Below are 20,908 nucleotides of genomic sequence, written 5' to 3'. Positions count from 1 at the left end.
CGGGTGGAAAGAAGACCCATTGCCAGGCCTGTGATATGCAGGTGACACAACCTTGTTTGCTGAATCTCGAGGACCTGCAGCCCTTGGTGACGCGGCTCAAAGACTGCAGTGTTTCGTGTAGATTACACCTCAAGACAAACGAAGAAAAAATCCTTACAGGGGACGTCATAAGTGGCGAAGAGATGGAAGATATCAAGGATTTCGTTTTACTTGGATCCACAATCAACACCCATGGACGGAGCACACCCACAATCAACAGGAGGCACTGCACTGGGAAGATCTGCCACCAAAGATCGCTTCGAAAGGTTAAAAAGGGAACATGCCACTCTAGAAAGATGAAGGTGTCCCTGACCCAAGCCATGGCACTTTCTATTGCTACCTATAAATGGATCACGAATAAAGATAACCACAGAAGAGCGGATGCATTTGAATTACGCTGTTGCCAAAGAATATTGAGATTGTTTGGAGAACAAATATGTATTTTGGGGAAAACCTAGAATGCTCTCTAGGACTGAGAGTGGCGAGACGTCCTCTCACTTCCTTTGGGCATATCAGAAGGAAGCAGTCGCTGGAGAAGGGCAGAGCTGAGAAAAGTAATGCAATGAAAAGGAATAAGACTTTATGGGGATGGATTCATACAACAACAGAGCCCAACCTAACACCTGTGAGGACGGTGCAGCTCTCGGCAGTGTTTCAGTTTGTAGAAGGTGTTGAAACCAACTCAGGACATCTTGAAACCTTTCCTAAAAGTGTACTGCCAATGAGCACTATGTACCTTAAAAAAAAAACCCAAAAAGTCATCTCTAGGAGACCAAATGGTCAACAAGTTTCTAGAGCAAAATTGATAATGGTAAGGGGACAAGGGAACTCAATCGACCGGAAGCAAAACATTCAGAAGGGAACTGAAACATAACCAAATGCCTCTGGACAATTGGTGTCGTGATTGTGAAAAAGGAAACCAAACCAGACTTCTCCCCAAAGCACAATAAAATGTTATTATTTTAAATATTTTTTTAAAAGGCATCCACGAGACCGTCTTAGTAAAGTCACCAGTTGTTCCTACACCTGTCACCTTTTGAAAGTGATTTCTCCTTACTGGAGAATCCATGTCCGGGTCTTGTACCTGTGATGCATTGCAGTTACAGCTTTATAAAGAGTCAGCAAGACAGACTCGTGGAGGGAAGTGTCGATTTTACCAAAGCCCTTTGCCGTGTGCCCTGTAGGAATTATTCTGCCGTGTAACAGACTCTTCAAGACCGAAGGTTGGGAACAAAGTGCTTTATTGAGCAAACGTTCAACTTTTCCCTTCGTGGGCAGCCTAGCTGACAGCTATGTAAACTTCTGCCTCTCTGGCAGCCCTTCAGCGCGTGACCTCCAGGACGTCTCCTCTTGCACTGCCTCTCAGGGAAGTATAAAGTACTGAGTTCTAACTCAAGTGTTCAACTTAAAAGGCTCCTCACTTATTATGCACTCTCTGATGAATCCGCAGACAGGAGCTTCGACTGTAGCTTTTGCCACACTCCTCACACGTATAGGGTCTCTCTCGGGTGTGGACTCTCAGGTGGAGCTGGAGGGAGGAGCTCTGACTGAAGCACTTCCCACACTCGTCACACCTGTACGGTTTCTCCCCGGTGTGCACCCTCAGGTGGCCCTGAAGATGGGAGCTCTGGCTGTAGCTCTTCCCACAGATGTCACATCGATACGGTTTCTCTTTGGTGTGCACCCTCTTGTGGCTCAAGAGGCCCGAGCCGAACCTGAAGGTCTTTCCACACTCAAAACACGTGTAGGGTTTCTCTCCCGTGTGCAGTCGCTGGTGGGTGCGCAGATTTGAGCTGTAGCTGAAACCTTTGCCGCACTCATCGCACGTGTAGGGTTTCTTTCCCGTGTGGACTCGCTGATGGATGTAGAGATTTGAGGTGCACCTGAAGCCCTTCCCACACTCTTCACATTTATAAGGTTTCTCCCCCGTGTGGACTCTCTGGTGGATGAGAAGCACTGAGCTGTAGCTGAAGCCTTTCCCACACTCGGCACATTTATATGGTTTCTCTCCGGTGTGGACTCTCTGGTGAATGAGGAGGTCGGAGCTGAAGATGAAGCCTTTCCCACACACATCGCATATGTAGGGCCTCTCTCCGGTATGGACTTTCTTATGACTGTGAAGGTCTGAAATCCTCCAGAAGCCCTTTCCACACTCGAAGCACGTGTAGGATTTCTCTCCTGGTTGGACCTTGAGCGGGTCAACAGTTGGCCTGGAGCCCTGCCGACCCTCCCCACTTATAGATGAGACCCCTCCTATGGGGATGCTGGGATGTCTGCCAAGATAGGCACTCCGTGGTAGCGCATCCTCCTGACACTCGTGGGAGTTCTCTTCCAAGGGCACTTGTGGGTGAGTGGGAAGGTTTGACTCATCCAAGAAGCCGCTCCCACCGTCCTCACTTTTGAAGCCGTTGACGTTGGAGTTGGGGAGATAAGGGATGGCCTCATCGACACTATGGTTTCTATGCTCATCACTTCGACACGGTCGCTCTCCTTCAGGTGGAGTACGATTATCGTGATGTGAGACCCAGCTGAGGCTGTCCTCATCCCCATCACGTTGATATCCTGCATCTTCCACGTGGACTTTCTGATAGCTTCCCTGAACGTTCCAAGCTTCATTCCCAAAAGTCCAAGATGCCTGAGTGGAGGGCGGGCTCACCCGTTTCCAGGATGGGAATTCTGGATGGTTTGCATCGATGGGGCCATGTCCTTGAAGGTTGTCCACCAAGTTCTCAATCTTAAAACCCTGAGTGGACTGGCCTGCCCACTCTCGAGAGTGAGAAGCGCCTTCGGAAAACTGGAACTCTTTCCCTTGAAGGCTCACTCCGGGGTCCATACTCCCGGTTAACTGACCAGTCACCTGTTCCCAGATTTTCCAGTAGGACAGCTCTTTGTGCAAAAGAGCTTTTAATTCTTTTTCTTGAATACACTCCGTATCTTCTTCATTCTTGTCTCCTATAGGGTTAAAGACAATTTGGGGGATGAGAGTCAGTTAAACATTTCCTCAGAGATTTTAGTCTTTCAGACTCAGTCTACGTTTTGCTCAAGATTATGATGGCCCGGGGTTGGGGGTGTATGGGGGGGGATAAGCTTCAGGTGTCATATCTATCGGGTCACTTTACTTTCTATTTAGATCCGAGAAAAGGAAGAGGTGCCTATTAACCAGCCTTGTTAATTGTCTCGTCAGACAACTTGCCTATCAAAAGGACTTCTGAATAGATTTCCAAAGAGAAACCAATTTCTCTAGTCATGCTGCTGTTGCTAATAATATGTGAAACTATGACCTCACTTTATATATGACAATAAGGATATATTATATATTTTATATACTGTGAGGTCTGAGAAGGCAGAGTTCGATTGTGATTTTGTTTTTGTTGTTTTTTTAATCTCGGATGTTTTCCACCTTGGACAGGGGGCAGTCCCTGAGTGGGAAATATTTGCGCTTTCCTTCTCTGACAGGTTTCCACTTTAGACAGGTTCTAGCTTTCACAGGTTTGACTGCATAGCGCGCGAGAAAGCTTCAAAACGTTGGTGGGCACATGTGGGATGATAAGATCATGGGCGTCTTTTTCAGCAACTTTTTAAAGCCATCTCAGTTCTCTGCATCACCACAGACCTAACGCACGTCCTGGGTGGCTCCAATGGGCTGCAGCGGCCACTCATCAAAGGTTGACATTTTCAACCCACCCAGTGGCGCCACAGGAGAGAGGCCCGGTAATCTGGTTCCGTAAAGATGTACACAAGAAACCTGAAGGAGCCCCATCCTACTCTATAAAATGAAGGGTCACTAAGAGTCAGAATCAACAGGGCAGCAATAGAGCTCTGTTTGCTTTGGGTTTTTGTTTCTGAGCTTTAACGCTACAATAGCTAACACTGGGATCCAACTTCCTGCGTACATCTATTACGTACTTCCTCTAACGATAACTTATTTAATCCTTAGGGATAGTCTTGGGGTGGGAACCACTTTCCAGATAAGAAACCGGAGCAACTGCGAGGCTAAGTAAGTTAGCTGAATTCTAGGTGGCGGGGTGCTGGGTTTTGGACCCTGCAAGTCTTCTCACGGAGCCCACACTTAGTGCTCTAACCTGACTGTCTCCCAAAATAACTCTTTTTATGGACATGGAGAAGCTGCACTTGTGGGGGTGTAAAAAAAAATCTAAAGATAAACAAGCGGCCATCTAGCTCAGAGGCAACAAGGCCCACATGGAAGAAGCACACCAGCCTGTGTGACTTCGAAGGGATCAGGTATCAGGCATCAAAGAACAAAAAATCATATCATTGTAAATGAGGGTGAGTGCGGAGTGGGGACCCAAAGCCCATCTGTAGGCAACTGGACACCCCCTTATGAAGGGTCGCGGGGAGGAGACGAGCCAGTCAGGGTGCAGTGTATCAACAATGAAACGTACAACTTCCCTCTAGTTCTTAAATGCTTCCTCTTCCCATTATCATGATCCTAATTCTACCTTATAAAGCTGGCTAGACCAGAGGATGTCCACTGGTACAGATAGGAACTGGAAACACAGGGAATCCAGGACAGATGATCCCTTCAGGACCAGTGGGGAGAGTGGCAATACCGGAGGGTGGGGTAGAATGGAGGAACTGATTACAAGGATCTACACATAACCTCCTCCCTGGGGGATGGACAACAGAAAAGTGGGTGAAGGGAGACGTCGGACAGTGTAAGATATGAAAAATAATAATAATTTATCAATTACCAAGGGTTCATGAGGGAGGGGGAGGGGAAGGGAGGGGGGAAAATGAGGAGCTGATATTAAGGGCTCAAGTAGAAAGCAAATGTTTGGAGAATGATGATGGCAACAAATTTACAAATGTGCTTGACACAATGGATGGATGGATGGATTGTGATAAGAATTGTACGAGCCCCCAATAAAATGATTTTTTAAAAAAAAAAGAGAAAAATCCAAACCTTCCTCAGAACACGAGCCGTGTCTGTGAGCTGATACAGTAGGAATAGAGATGCCACTGTTTAGGCCCAGAGATTTTCAATCACTCCACTTCCTCACGTTGTTTGTTGGGAGCTACTGAATGACCCTACTCACCATAGAGTTCCAGGTGACTGAAATAATTCGTTCATATTATTTGATATTCTTTGTTGGCTATTTTTACATTCCAGGACTGAGTTGACAGGAATCTATTCATGACGAGGGACTTCTAGGACCCGTGAGTTTAATATTAAGTGAGAAGTTCAGCAGAGGATTCTCCCTGTTCTGGAATGGTCTCTCCATGCCTGGTTGGCCTTACACGCCTGGCTGTCTCTATCAAGGATGCTCTCCACCCTCTGGTTACATTATTCTCTGACAAGCATGAAGGAACCACAAGAAGGCAGGGACTGGGCGGTAGAATCAAGCAGAACAGTCACTTACCGTGACGCTGACAGTGCCCACGGGCAAGAACAAGGGTGGGCACTGGGGCACTGTAGTGGCATGCCCCCCGACCCCCAGCCCAGACAGGCTCTGCTTTCTGTGGTTCTCACCTGGATCTGGATCTGGTGGAATTTCTCCCTCCGCCACCCAGGTTTCTTCACCTTGCTCCAAATGGGATGTCGGGTCAGATTTGAAAGGCTGTTGCCCTGAAAATGCAAGAAGATGCCAGGTTGAGGCCCATTTTTCTAGAAACAAAATAATAATAATTAATAATAATAATAAATATGAAAATATAGGCTTGAACTCATGATCGTCAGGTCTTTGAAGGCCAGTTGAGGAATAGATTCAAGACTAGCTCAACAATGCAACTTTCAAACAGCTCTGAAAATCAAGTTTTTATCCTGGGTCCAGAGGCCAAACTATCCTCTCCAGGGAATAAGAATGCTCCCATAGGCTAACATTCGATGAACCAGAGAGGCTCCCCTCACCCGTGGAGACCAGGTTCCTGAAGTTCTCCAGCATCACGTCTCTGTAGAGCTTCCTCTGGGCGGAGTTCAACATTTCCAGCTCGTCCTCGGTGAAGACCACAGCCACGTCCTTGAATGTCAATGCCTCCTACAAGGGGAACCACTATTACCAAGGATGACCATGAGAAGAAAGGGGAATCGGGAACCATTAAGAAGAAGAAACCAGGCAGCTGATCAGTGTGGAGAGTCACATAAGGTTTTATTAATGCCTGATGCCAATAATTTTGAGTCCATCAAGCGATCTCCCTCGATTACCTATGGGAAACTGAGGAATGAGAAGAGAGTGTATATGGACAAATTCTTTATTCTCATATTTAAGATACCAGTAATGTGGGAAATTAACTGAGTTAAAGTTTATTGTGACAACCTGGCCAATAAACACAAGTGGGGTTAATTGAAGGTCAGAGAGATAAATGGCTCGGTGAGCCTCCCCTTTCTAGTTCTCGGGTCTCTTGCTCTCTGAAGGTCGGACCAGGGTGCAGCTGCCTTAGCCACTTCCCTGCTTCAGCTGGAAAGGCTCACTTCCTGCAAGACATCCCCGATGAGAAGCCGCATGGACCTACCCTGATGCAGCCCTGGGTGCTGGAGCAGCCGTGTGGAGACCCCTGCCAGCGCTGAGATGCTTACACACTCACTGATTTGGCTTTCCTCCTACAGTCGGGGTCATTGCGTGTGTTTTGTGAGATGGAGGAGGACTTTGTGGATTGATGTTGGACATATCGGTTAGAGGGTTAATGGTGGACTGACTTGTAGGCTTGGGCAGCACTGGGTTGGGATGTTTCCATGATGCCCAATGAACCTTTACATAAAACTCTCTCTTATATATGAGTTTCTGTGAATTTGTTTCTCTAAAGTACCCAGACCAACACACTAACACCGAGGGAAATATGACTAGGACTTATTCCCTGACTTGTACAGAGGGACTCTGGAAAGCTAGTATTCCACAGTAGGAAAGCCTCCACTTTGGTAAGTTAGAGATAAAGTCCAAGTACATTTTTCTGCTTTAAATATCATTTCCACAGATTCTCCCCCTTCAAGCTGGGCTGCCTTAAAGTGAGCACCTGGTTGATTCTGTCTCCCTATAGAAGCAGACATTCCCATTTGCTCTCTTTTCGCCGCGGCATCCAGCCCCTCTCATACCTTCCCCCAAGAGTAGATGGGCATGGGAGGGGGCTTTGTCCCCCGAGCCTGGATTCAAATGCTTGCATCAAGCCTGAGTTTCTGGCATGGCTACATTAATTTTGTCATTAATTATACCTTGACAGCTTTCAATATCTAGAAAGTAACCATGCCGGCCGTGGCTCTTTTGAATTTAATACAAAAAACAAAAGGGGGGATTGTGGGATGCAAAAGGGTTCCTCCCCAGGTTGTCGCCCACAAATATATGTCAAATCTAAAACCTGCTTGCTACACATGGTAAACGACTGTACACTTGGAGGTCAACGCCAGCCAGTCAGGGGCTGTTCTCCCTGGGGGTTATCAGCCATCTAGAGCAATCAGACTGTATAGTCTGTCCCACCCTAAGTAGGGCCCACTCCCTGCTGACAGGGATAGTAGTAGATTGTTTCCCGGAAGGAGAGCCCAGGGAGGTCATGCCCACTCAAGGATGACCAAGGTTAGGCTGCCACCTTGAATCTATGGTCCCCTTCCTATCATGTGTACACCCTTAACTCATCCCCTTCCTGTGATGCGTATGTCTATTGTACAGCCCCTTCCTGTGATGTGTGTGGTTACCTGTAATCACGCCCCCTGAGTCTATAGGCCTTGGTCAGAAATAAAAAGAGACCTCTCTCCTCCCTCCCCACCCTTCCGCTCTCTGCATGGACCTGGCTGCTGAGATCATGGCTGTCCTGCAGGTGAGCATGCTACCATAAGATGACTTCTTTATTTCACTCTCTCTCCTATCTTCCATGACTTTACTATGATCTTGACATATTATAACCGTACAATTGCTCCGACGGACCCCCGTGGATGTTAGAGGCGGGTCTACTCAACACGGGAAGGCCAGGGTTCTGGGTGGAGGGAGGCCTTCCTTTCTTGTGAGTTAGAGATGAGCTGCAAACTAATACGAATCCCGCACTATCCTTCCATCACAGCGCTGCCTTAAAATTGCCTCTTACAAGCACATGGCTGATTGCTCTCTGGCCGGCAGCTTGATCTCTAGGAACAGGGATGTTGCAATTGCCCTCCCTGTTCAGGGGACAGTCACTCCCCCTGACCTCCCCCCAGCACGGCTCCTACATTACTCCTCCAATGAGCTCGGGGGCCTTAGGGGTCAGGCACAGCCCACTCTGTTCCACAGGTGGTTACTTGTAAGTAAGGGTACCTGTATGCCCTGAGACTATAGAAGTTGTTGGAAGAATACATTTTCTCTTTGTCTGCCTGACCTGGTTCCTGCTCCCACGGAGGTGAGCACCCCTAACAACTTCTGTCTGCCTCTTCATTTTCTCCCTTCAGTTACATACCCGTCCCTTAGGACCCATCCGGAGGTGGGCTGGATCCCACAGTTATCCTAAGAGGAATGCAAGGAACATTCCTTGCTCGGTGAGAGCACTTGTACGAGTAGTTCCTAAAACGGAAGTGGTGGGCTCACAGAACCGAAACGTTTGACTCTAGCTTGTCCATGACCCAGTGTCCCTCCACACGGGCTGTGACAACGCACAGTTCCAACAGGGCCCTGGCTGAGGCCGCGTCCTCACTATTCCCTGCCAGCACTTGAGCTCCGGCCCTCAACCCACCACCAGCACGCGGACAAATCCTGTTCTTCACTGCCATTGTTCAACTAGTTGCACGTGAGTCTACTGCGGCTCACGGACGCCCGCGTCTGTCGGAACAGAGCCGTGTTCCAGAGGGTTGGCCAATCGCTTGTTTGCTGGAGGGTCCTCTTCGCCAAGGCACCTCTGAAGACTCAAATCTCCCAGCCCTTAGTTGGCGCCTGATGGTGGGAGCCACTGACACCGCCTGGCCCTCCTTTTCTAGGCTTCCACGTTACCACTTGGCTGAAGGCAACTAATGTGTGTTGGGGCCATCTGGCTCCCCGTCAGGGAAGACCTCCAACGCTGGGGCTCCAACCATGGAGTTTCAAACCATGCTGCGCCCTCCTCGATTAAGAAACAGAGCACACGGAGCTTTGTGTTGTTGGTTTTTTTTTAAGCTAATAGCTCTCATGAGAAAACCCTGCCGCTACCCATTTTGGAAACGTTGCCATCAACTATGTCGTGAATAAATACCGGATCACTGTCATGCACTTGGACTGGGGCATGCTTTCTTAAGAGGGTGCCAGGTATGTGTGCGGGCTTTCCAAATCACCCTTTTGCCTTCACTGTGTTCCTGGAATCTGTGGCAGGGTTTACAAGGTAAGAGTGGGTTACGATGCCTCAGGTACCTTCATTTTGGGGGTAGGCCAGCGATAATGTTCTTAGCCAGAAGGCAGGCAAGGCAGTTACGCAATGGCTCGGGGCACGAACACCAACTCATTGCTAGTTCAAGAACTGTTCGGTGTTTGGGCCCAAGGACTAGAGAAATGAGCAGGAAAGAGACAGCCTTGCCTTCATGGGCCTTGCATGGGAGAGCTTTAAGCTCCCCTCTGGGTTAGGATTCAGCCTGAGGGCTCTGAGGACAGTTGGTATAGTTGGACCCGTGGCTCTGGTTTATTGCAGCAAAATCAGGCAAGGGGAAAAGCCCGGGGATGAGATCCAGGGGAAACCAGGCTCCTGAGAGCCTCCTCCTCCTGGGCTCCCCCAGGACGCTCTTCACCTATCAGGCAAGGCACAGTGATAACCCGAGTGAAGTGCTGTCTCTGAGGCAGGCTCATTAGAGATGCCGAGCCCAGGGACTTTACTCGGGGCTGGGCACACAGGCAGCCTCGGCCTAGCACGGTCCAAATCCCAGACTCCCAGGAGGGAAGCCAGTGCGTGGCCAGGTCAGGCCCCGTCAGCCGTTTCTATCAGGGAATGGTGCGAACCAACCCCCTTCCCCCCTGATTTCAATTCCCACGCGTCACGAGTTACACCCACTAAATTAAAAAAAAAATCCGAATTCTTTGGAATCAAAAACCCCCAAATGCTTCCATTTCAGAAACGCACATGAACTTGAGTGATTAGCAAAGACACCTGTTTGGATCCTGAGATCAGCTCTTGGGAAGTTCTGGACCCGCACCGGCCCCACGCAACTTCCTGAGAGCTGAGATGAGGTCGCCCCCCTGATCCTGCATTGTGGGTGGACGCACCCATGTGTCCATGCTCTGCCCAACAGTGGACACGGACCTTTCAAATCACGGGCCATTTACTTGGGAGGAACCATACCTTCATTCGCCCTGCAGTGAATTAAGTAGGGGGAGGGCACGGGCACGGGCAGGGAGAATTTTAACATGTCTTCCCTTCTCCCTTCCTAGACAAGAATACTCAGGCCTCTCTTCAGACCCCGCTTTTCAAAGTACCCCACCCCAGAAACAATCCAACCCGGCCGCCAGGGGTCAATGCCGACTCATAAGGGCCCTAAGGGACAGGGGAGGCACGCCCGGGGGATTTCCCATGCCTTCGTCCTCACAAAAGCAAACAGGTCATGAAAAAGCTAGGAAAGGGGAACCGATCACAACGATCTCCCTATACCTCCCTCCCTGGGGGACAGACAACAGAAAAGTGGGTGAAGGGAGACGTCGGACAGTGTAAGACATGACAAAATAATAAAACCGCTGTTCTAAGACCCCCAAACCAACTGCCATCAGTTAGGACCTACAGCTATGCTGTCCCCGCCTACCCCCCCCCCACCCCCAGCCCTGCTACCCTGCCAACCTGCTAAAAGCGTAACTGATAAAATAGCTCTCCCCTTGAGCCAGCCACTACTTTGAAGTAGAAAAATCCTGGAGTTTGTTCGATCTGGATCGAGAAGCTTCCAGGCGCTAGCCTACTCTCGATCCGGCTGTTTAATAAAGGCTTCAATGATTGATATAGCGGTGTGGTTGATCTCGCCCATTTACAACACCCGCGTCTTAGCTCTCCAGTGCTCTTATCGCAGAAATAGCCACAGAGGGTGCGGGCTTTCAGGAACAGAAATGCCTTCTCTCACAGCTGGAGAGACCGGAAGTCTGAAGCCGGCCCCAAGGGAAGACCTGTTCTAGGCAGTTCCCAGGTGGGGACTCCAGTCCAAAGACAGCGCTTAGCTATTGGCTCTTGTTTTTGGTGGTAAGTAGATCCCTCTCGTTCTTGTTCTCCCTGTCTCTCCGGGAGGAGAAAAGGAGGCAGGCCGTGCCCCCGGGGACACACCACTTCTACGGGAGCAGGGCTGTAACCCAAGTAAGGGTGTTGCACCGTTTTAATCCCCTTACATGGGATGAGAGCCGACCACGTCAGAGTACAACCTTACTATATTACACCTTACTATATTACATTGCCACCAATCTGAGGAGAGCCCTGGCCAAGTTCAAATGACGTCTATTTCTGGGGAGGGGATAGGGTGCAATCCAAGACAGCTTGCTACCTAACTCAGACCCACACTCCCAGTCGAAACTTGTATTGACAGGTGGCACGGAGCGCAGTCGGGTAATTACGGAGTCTGGGGAGGAACGGGGCCGATGCGAGTGCACTGAGCTGTTCAAGCCTTGCACTTTCCAAGCCGGGGCTGGGCCCTTGATCAATGGCTGTCAGAACCTGGAATGCACAGCCTGATCAGTGTCTGTTGGCCTGACCATGACCGCTCTGGCCTCTGGCAGGGCTGGAGACGTGAGTTAGGTTGGGTATGTAAGTGGTTCTCCAGGTCGACGGGACTGATCTCTAATAAAGACCCCTGGGCCTCCCTGCACGTTGTCACATGCCATTGCCAAGGGCTGTCCCAACAGCCACAGATGTTGTTATTCTGCATGGTCAGAAAGACTCCACAGCGAGAGTCCACTGGGAGCTTACGCCCATTCCCTCCGGGACACTGTTCTAGCCGACTCCTCCCATGGCCGATGCTAACCTGTCTCCTTTCACTGTAACAAGCCTCTCTCTCCTGCACTTGAGGACAACAGCTCGGCTGAGTTCTGTGAGTCTGTATCACACATCACTGGGACAGAGCGTGGCCTGGGGAGCCTCGGACAACAGCCACATGAACCTGGGTTCAAATCCTGGATTCCTCACTTATCAAAGAGGATCGTGCCCCCACCTCACACTGCTATTGGGTGATAAGTGGGCTGGGTGATGTAACGCACACACACAACACACTGCCGTCTCCTCTTTTTAGGGAGTGAGGAAGCTACATTCACACTGGTATTCCCGGAGGGGAAAAAAACACCCACCTGAAAGCTGGTCGGCTCCTCTGCTTCCGGGGAAGGGGCTGAGGCCAGAGAATGAATGGCTGCCGGAGAGAATGAGGCTGAGTAAGCGGAGGTGCCCCTTTGGAGCTCTTGGCTCATCTCCCTGAACCCGAGGAGAGCGGGCAGCTTGACACGGTGGTTTCTTTGCACCTCAAGCAAGTCCTTCTGCACCCAGCTGGCTCCCTCTGCACACCCAGCTTGCCTTCTTGGACCCCCACAACCTGCACATACTCACCCCTCTCCTCCTGTCTCCTGGTCAGCGTCTCCATCGTCTTGTGAGAACAGCAGAGGCCTTGTCTATTCTCTGACCTTCCTGACCTGGAGAAAGCAAAAAGACAAGGGGTCATTTCATTCTTGCGGCTCCCCAAGCTCTGGCCAGGTATGTCACAGGCACCTGTGGTCGGAAGCACCCGGCTCCCCCTTTACACTCCATGGTCTTAATGGTTCCCGTGTGCTGAGACCTGTGGGCTCCGGGGAACTTCACGTTGTTCAGTCCTTTCTTCTGACCTCAAAGCTCTGGGTCTCCGGGAGGGCTCAGAGCCTCTGGGTCCTCCTCCTTCTGCGGGCATTTAGGAAGCAGATGGACTTATGGGCCCAGCTCGGGCAGGCCTCACAGGGCAGAGCCAATAACAACATGGGTGACTAAAGATGATTACACACGTGTCTGTGGGAGGGCCTGGCCGCTGAAGCCTCACAGTGAGCCACAGGCCCTGCAGGGGTTGGGGGTGGGGCACTCTAAGAGCTTAGGGGAGCTTCGAATATAAATGCTTTGATGATACAGTGCTTTGGGACCAAAGAACAAAAAAACCCGCAAACCAAAATATATCCCCGTCTTCACAGATTCTGAAACTCAGGATACAATGACAATTCCCCAACCATCACTGAATTCAGAGGTTTGGAACCTGCTTGGTGCCATGACGCCCCTGTGACCAGCTAGCTGATACTTGGGGGGTTGGGGGGGCAGGGAAAATGGGGGACCGGAAAAAGAACAGCCAGGGGCAATGAATGTACAGATGTGCTTTACACAATCGATGTATGCATGGATTGTGATCCGAGTTGTAGGAGCCCCTCATAAAATGAGTAAGGAATTTTAAATATAGTTTTCAAAGCCTTTTTAACAGTTTAAGCATAATTTGAAATGATAAAATATTTATCTGATCTGTGAAAAAAACAATGAAAAGAAAAACAGAAAAGAGGAGAAAAAAACGATTAGGGCAGGGACTGTACAGATGTGCTTTATACAATTGATGTATGTATATGTATGAACTGTGATAAGAATTGTATGAGCCCCTAATAAATTGTTAAAATTAAAAAAAAAGAAGAAAAAAAAATAAATTGAAAAAGGAAAATAAAGAAGAAAGAGGAAAAAGAACAGCGGGATTTAGGCTACAATATAGCTGTTTAGTGCTATTGTGTCGTTCCCCCTGCTCAGAGTAAAGCTGTTTCTTATCTATCCCTGTCTGCTAGTCTCTTGTAGCAGCCCAGGGACGCTTGGTCTCATACATATAAAAAAAAAAAAAAGAATAGCCAGAAAAGAAGTCACTAGAATGTTCCTGCCTTGTGAAGACAGCGGCCAATGTCACTGAACCACTGTGTAGAAATTGGGAACCGGAAGCTAATCGGCTGTCTTAGACTTTCATCAGAAACACCAGGAACTACAGCTGAAAAAAAAAATAAAAAACAACCCAAGCAGATCGAGCCCACTGGCTTCCTACACCAGTTGGAGGGGGATGAATGACGTGGCACAAGTGAGCAGCAGCCTTGGTCAAAGGGGCGCTGGTGGCGTAGGCCATAGTAACGTCTTGGGTGGCCAACTCCAAGGGCAGCGGTTCGGAACCACCAGCCGCTTCTCAGAAGACAGCTGAGGCTTTCTATCCCAGTAAAGAGTTACAGACTTGGAACCCCACAGGGGTGCTTCCCCCCGTGTCCTATAGCGTCCTTTCGAGTCGGAAATGACCCGATGGGAGGGCACAGGCATGGTCAGGTGGAGGGTGAGTGAAAAAGCGGAAGACCCTCAGGGAGGTGGCTGGACAGAGTGGCTGCAGCCACGAGCTCAGACGGAATGATTTTGTGAGGACGACGCACGACTGGGCAGCCTTGCACTATTACGCGTAGGGTCACTGAGTCACAGACAAGTCAACAGCACCTAACCCAAGCCCAATCAAACTCACCGCCGGTGGAGTCAGTCCCGACTCATCGTGACCCCACAAGACAGGGGAGAACTGCCTGTCACTGGTTACAGGAGTAGAAAGTCTTTCTCCTGAGGAGCGGCTGGCTGGTTGGTGGTTTCAAACTTGGGGCCCTGTGGGTTGAAGCCCAGTGAGTAGCGCTGCTCCACCTGGGGTCCTCCCTTAACAACAACACAGGTCAAATGGAGGGCTGTTTGGTTTCAGTATTATTTTTTTTAATAGTGAAAAAATGAGAGTGTCTGGTGGCCGGTGGGTTCAGCACTGGGCTGCTCACGGCGGGGTCAGGGCGCCCAACCCAACCGCTGCTGTGTGGGAGGAAGCTGAGGCCGTCCGGTCCGGTAAAGATTTACAGTTTCTAAAACCTCATGGAGCAATTCTCTGAATTGACTTGATGGCAAAGGTTCGGCTTTTTTTTTTTTTTTTTCAGCGTGGGTGAACCTTTGAAAACGTTCCAGTCGCTATCCCTCTGCGGACACACTGGGGTGCTTCTGCTCCCAGGGCTGCCCCCCCCCCATCTCACTCAGCAAGCGCTTATGTGTCTTGTGCTGTGGAGGATGGATGAGGATCGGTCATACTGGAGACTGACAAAAGGACACAATGATTTGCTTTGGGGGAAGAAGTACAGTCACGGCTTCCTGCCCCCTAGAAACAAGGATGGTGAGACTCTGGCCTCACATACTTGGGTCACCTTGTCAGGAGAGACCTAGGTCCTGGGAAAGGACATCACAGGAAAGGACATCACGCTTGGTGACAGGAGCAGCAACAAAACGAGGGAAGACTCTTTACAAGGCAAATTGACACGGGGCGGCAACCACGGGCTCAAACGTAAGAGCACTCGTTAAGAATGGTGCTGGCCTGGGGGGCGTCTTATTGAGTTGTGCATGCCGCTGTGAGCCGGGCCCAATTCAAGTATAAAAATCTAGGAGAGCAACAATGAAACATACAACTTTCCTCCAGTTCCTAAATGCTTCCTCCCCCCTACTATCATGATCCCAATTCTACCTTACAAATCTGGCTAGACCAGAGGATGGACACTGGCACAGACAGGAACTGGAAACACAGGGAATTCAGGGCGGATGATCCCTTCAGGACCAGGGCTGAGAGTGGTGATACTGGGAGGGTGGAGGGGGTTGGGGTGGAAAGGGGAAACCAATTACAAGGATCTACATGTGACCTCCTCCCTGGGGGATGGACAACAGAAAAGTGGGCGAAGAAAAACATCGGACAGTCAATATATGACAAAATAATGTATGAATTATCGAGGGTCCACGAGGAAGAGGGAGCCAGGAGGGAGGGGAAAAATGAGGAGCTGATGCCAGGGGCTTAGGTGGAGAGCAAATGTTTTGAGAAGGATGAGGGTAACGAATGTACAGATGTGCTTGACACAATGGATGGCTGGATTGATTGTGATAAGAGTTGTTTGAGCCCCCAAGAAAACGGATTTTAGAAAATAATCTAGGCGAGAACAAAGGAGGAGCCCCCACACCTCCTGATCTCAAAACCTACCCTAAAGCCACAGTAGTGAAGACAGGCTGGTGTGGGGGCAACTGACACGTGGGTTGAAGGAACTCACCCACCTATGCACAGCGCATCTCTGACAAAAGGCCCAAATGCATTAAATGGAGAGGAGAAAGTCTCTTTTAACAAATGGTGCTGGCCAAACTGGGTACCGTTTGCAGAAGAAATGAAGCAAGACCCCCCTATCTCACATCCGTATGCAGAAAAATAAACTTAGGGTGGATCGAAGACCTAAATGTATAAAGCAAAACTACCAAGGTTATCCATGAAAAAAAACAGCAAAAAAATGAGGAGCTGATACCAAGGGCTCATGTAGAAAGAAAATGTTTTGAGAATGATGATGGCAACATTGTGTACAAATGTGCTTGAAATAATGGATGGATGGATGGATTGTGATAAGAGCTATACAAGCCCCCAATAAAATGATTATTTTAAAAAAAGGATAAAACACATCCCCAAAAAAGAAGAAAAAATAGGACCCTAAATACATGGCAAATATATAATCACACATAATCCAAAATATGCAAACAGCAGAAGACAAAATCGATGACAAGGACCTCATTGAAATGACATGCTGTGACGTGTAGAAATATTCCATCACAACAGGGAAAAGGAGACCCCACTGAGGGGGAAAAAGAAGGGGCCAGCGACAGATTGGACAAGGGACTCATCTTTAAAGTATATAGAAAATATCACCTCAGAGAGAAAAAGACATGCCGATCATTTTTTTTTAAAAAGGACAGAGGACATGAGCAGACGTTTCTACAGACACATGAAGAAATGCTCTCAATCACTTGCCGTCCAAGAGATGTGACTCAGAGCCAGGAGATATCATCTCAGCCCAGCACGATGAGCATAGTGCAAGGAAACAGAAACCGACAAATGTTGGCAACGGTTATGGAGAGACCAGAACCCTCAGGCACTGCCGGTAGGATGGTAAAGTGGAGCAACCACTGTGCAAAACGGCATGACGTGTCCTCTAAACAGTTGAAAACAGGAATCCTGTATGACCCAGCTATCCCCCTGCGGGCGCTATATACAGCCTAGAGAAATAAGAGCCATGCCACGAACGGATCAGACATGCACCCATGTTCATCACAACCTCAAAAAGAGGCAGACAACCTAACTGCCCGTGTGTGGAAGAATGGGGAAGTAAACCGAGGGCAGGGCAGACCCAGAACTGCATACTGCAACAGGTTCCTGAGCAACGATGAACCCGGGACATGCCTCCTAACACAGTTGGACTTGGACGTCAATGTGGTGAAAGGAGTCAGTCGCCAAGGGCAGTCATAGGGTGAGGCCACTGCCCACGAGCGTCAAGATCACCTTCAGCCTGAAAGAAACGTTCTTTGATAGTAGCCAAAGGTGGGAGGTGAAATTTCACATTGGAAGGTAGACACATAGGACCTTGCGGAGGGACATTATCCAAGAGTCCCTCTGAGACTCAAATTCAAAATAGTCACGTGGGTGGACCTTAAGTCTGGGTGAAAGAGGGCTGGAAATGGCACTGTCCGTTCAGGTCTATTTCCAAGAGAGAGGGCCTCTTGGTCCAAGTACCCCAGACATGCATGTTCAGACGTGGCCAGAGGGGACTTCACCAAACACCGTGGGAACTGTCATACTGACGCCTAACTAACTACAAAGACAGAAACACTCGTCTGTCACCAAACTGGTGGGTGCAGGTGTCTGCACTAACCCCGGCACCAGGGAAAGCGGGGCTCTACTGTACGGGGACATCACTTGTACTAGGGTGTCCCCTGCAATGGCAGACAATGCTGCTTGAGGGATCTTGTTCCTACTATCACCTGGGGGAACAATGTCACATCCTCCCACCTCCCCAATCTGGGCTCCGGTGCCCATTGCACTTGCTATGCGGCAGACAAGCTCCTCCTGCAGCAGCCAGTGACTCCATCATGCGGGATGTAGCTTGGTCCTTGACATTGAGGTTCATGAACTAGAGGGCTACATGGGAGAGGCCCGCATATGGATAAGAGGTTTAGCTTGGTGCTTGATTCCTTGGGCCTGCTGCACTGTGAGGTGACCGGTATGACGTCCACTGCCCTCCCAAACACAGGGTTGGCCAACCTGCTGGCACAAACTGGGCATCATGTGCGATGCCAAGAAGAAATCGCTATCACAGATGAATCAAGGCATGTTGAAAGTCATGTGGAGGACAGCGAAGATACAGAGCAAGTCCTCCACAAGACCGGGCAAGCACAGTCCTTGGACCAGTTCAGCTGGTTTGGGTGAAGCCAGGGATGCGGTGGCTGATTTCCATCTCCCCTCCAAGGAGCTGTGGGCATCCTGCTGGCATGATGCAGTTCGTTGCCATCCAAAAATGTTGCCCAAAGATTTTACAACAACGTGCAGAGAAGAGACATCCACCACGTGCCCTGTGCTACAGGCAGGCAACACTCTCCCAAGTGGGCGATGGACATCCTCTGTCTACTGAGGTGGGGTGAGGAGCGTGGACTGCAGGACGGGGGCCACCTGAACTCAACCTCCCACCCTGCCCTGTGACCCACAAGTGAACCTTGTGCTCAGGAGTAGATGTGTTGGTCTGGCTTCTTGGACAGGATGAGAGTGTGGATTGACTTTGGGTGTCTTGACCCCAAACACATCCTACTAAGACTGCTGGTGGACAGTGAGCACCTCCCTCCCCTCCTGCCCTGATCACGTGCCAACACCCCAGCAACGGCTTAACTGAGCGTGCAGTGCTGGACTAACCCAGCTTGTGTCTGTTTCTTGTGGGGAGGGTCGAGAAGCACAAGGGGGGGGTGGTATGCAGACCATGTCTCGGGACTGGCTGTGGAGTCGGAGCTGCCGGCCATGGGAGACCAATGCCCACTACGGAAGTTGACCTCCCTCTGCCTTTTGTTGACTTGAATCATGTGTTGGTCCACCCAGTGTCTGTGTGTGAGTTTGGTTTTACTGGGGTCCCTGACGCTTGCAAGGCAGGAAGTGGGTAGAAATCTAACCTCGCTGCTCCTGGGCACAGGACTCATCTGCTCTCTGCCCTTCTCCATGCGGTGGGGCTCCTCCCCTGGAGGCAGTGTAACAGGTGTGATTTGCCCAATAAATAACTAAATCAAAACAATATTTTTGAGAAACCCTGGGACCTGAATGTACATTTGCAAAAAAATTAGGGAAAGACATGAGATCAGGAAAACTGGCCTGTGGAGGTAGTAACTGATCTCACTCCCTCCGTACCTGCAAACCCCAAAGCTGCCGCCATCGAGTCGATTCCGACTCTTACAAAAACAATCTTCTTTGAATGATGGATTGTTATAAGATTTATAAGAGCCCCCCCAATAAAATGATCATGAAATAAAAATTCTAATTACCATCAAATTGTTGCCAACACCTATCGCCCCGAGAGCCCTAAGGAGCTCTCTCTATAGGGGTTTCCAAGGATAAGAATCTTTACAGGAGCATGTAGTCCCTTCTCTTCCCCATCCAGTCGTGAGTGGATTTGAACCACTGATGTCGCAACACTTACCCAACAGACATAACTAACACTTACTAAAACACACCGAACAATCCCTCCGCTTTATAAGACAGCTCTTGGGGAGGGAAAGAAGCGGTGGCTGAAATTGGTATTTGAATAAAATGGAGGGAGAATGAGGTCCAGCATACTGACCTCCGTGTGGGGACAGTGGCATTGCATTAAAAAGAATAATAATCAATAACAACAAACAAACAAAACCCAAAGCGCAACTTACTTGGAATTCTAAGGGGAAGTGGGCAGAAGGTGTTTCTTCTCCTATGCAGTTCTCTCTGGAAAAGGGATGTCCCAAGAAGGCACAGGATCCATAGGAGGGGGGAACAGAGGAGGAGAGGGGCATGAGATAACCTGATCTTATCACGATCCCCCCGACACTCCACGGGAGGAAATGCTGAGCTCCAGTGGGATTTTCTCTCCCCTTTCCTAAACATCAAAAAGGAATCCAGAGTCCAGGTTGGGATCGCCCTCCCTACGGGGCTCAGCGAAGGACGTGGTCCACTGCTTGCACTCAAGGTAGCGTCCAGTACAAATGAGGATCACAGTACAATCTGGAGATGTGAATTCAGGACTATCACGGGCCGTGTGATCCCTAAAACAGAACTCAATCTGTGCATATCTCAGAGACGACAATAAAACCCCCAAAATCCACAACGCGAGTGAGCAGCAACATCGCAAAAGAACTCCTGACAACTGACACACCGCTTAACCCATGCTCAAAGGACCGCGCACGGAGCGTGCGGAATCAACTCGGTTCATGACTGCACCGGCGGAAAACTTTGGAACCAGGACCCAAGTGGGTGGGCGTCCGCGCTGGAAGAATTCAGCGTTATCACGAACACGCGACTGCCCGGGGGTCGTGTCTGCCCGACTGCGAAGTGCGGGTCTCCAAGGCGGCGCGGAGCCGTCCTCCCGACGCTGCGGGGTGCCGCCGGCCCCAACCCCCGCGCTGCCCGGCCCGCGCCCAGCACCCCGGTCCACCGGGGGGTGCTCGGCGTCCTCGCGGGGCGAGCTCTCCCTTCGCCAGGCCGATCTCCGCAGAACGCCCCGGCTCGGCTCGTCCGTCCCCTGCCGTCCTCCCCCCTCGAAGTCCTGGGGGGGCCTGTCCCTGCTTGTGCGGCCCGAACGAAGACCCTAAGGAAGACCCACGTCCCCCCCGATGACTCACCGCACAGAAGAAATGACTGGCCGGAAGCAAAAGTGGCTGGACTGCGGCGGTTCCGGACTACAGTTCCCAGAATCCTTTCCGGCGCCCGGACAGGTGTCGGTCGCCGCTAGTGACGTCATCAGGCGTCCGCCAGCCAGCGGCGGGCCGCAGAGGCGCCGGATAGTGACGACAAGCGGGTGTCTGGCCCCTCCTCCTGGTCCTGGCTGTGCCTTGGACTGCGGACCCGTGCGAGGCTGCAGGTGACTCAGCAGGATTGGAGATGAGATGTTTCTACTCCCTTTAAGAATGATCC

The 20,908-nt window shown here is 50.2% G+C and overlaps 1 protein-coding gene and 1 non-coding gene across 7 annotated transcripts; one reads left to right on the top strand and one right to left on the bottom strand.

Annotated features, from left to right (window-relative positions):
* Window positions 1–959: 959 nt before the first annotated feature.
* On the bottom strand, window positions 960–20,685 carry LOC142432402 (uncharacterized). Of its 6 annotated transcripts, XM_075537577.1 has the most exons (8): window positions 20,617–20,635; window positions 19,669–19,723; window positions 14,411–14,541; window positions 12,475–12,557; window positions 12,222–12,280; window positions 5,909–6,035; window positions 5,531–5,626; window positions 960–2,991 (listed from the first exon to the last, which is right to left on the bottom strand). In XM_075537577.1, exons 4-8 carry the CDS (start codon window positions 12,506–12,508, stop codon window positions 1,457–1,459), a joined length of 1,851 nt encoding a protein of 616 aa, XP_075393692.1. In that variant the 5' UTR covers window positions 12,509–12,557; window positions 14,411–14,541; window positions 19,669–19,723; window positions 20,617–20,635; the 3' UTR covers window positions 960–1,456. The 6 variants fall into 6 exon arrangements, with proteins under 6 accessions (XP_075393692.1, XP_075393695.1, XP_075393691.1 ...); XM_075537580.1 differs by lacking the exon at window positions 14,411–14,541 and having other exon boundaries at window positions 20,617–20,655; XM_075537576.1 differs by lacking the exon at window positions 20,617–20,635 and having other exon boundaries at window positions 14,411–14,589; window positions 19,669–20,608.
* LOC142432893 (small nucleolar RNA SNORA63) lies at window positions 13,612–13,744 on the top strand. The gene has a single exon (XR_012780987.1). It is a non-coding gene; the product is annotated as a small nucleolar RNA SNORA63 (small nucleolar RNA).
* Window positions 20,686–20,908: the final 223 nt, after the last annotated feature.

The sequence above is a fragment of the Tenrec ecaudatus genome, chromosome 18 (assembly GCF_050624435.1).
Source record: "Tenrec ecaudatus isolate mTenEca1 chromosome 18, mTenEca1.hap1, whole genome shotgun sequence".
NCBI lineage: Eukaryota > Metazoa > Chordata > Mammalia > Afrosoricida > Tenrecidae > Tenrec > Tenrec ecaudatus.
This window is presented reverse-complemented; position numbering and strand designations above follow the sequence as displayed.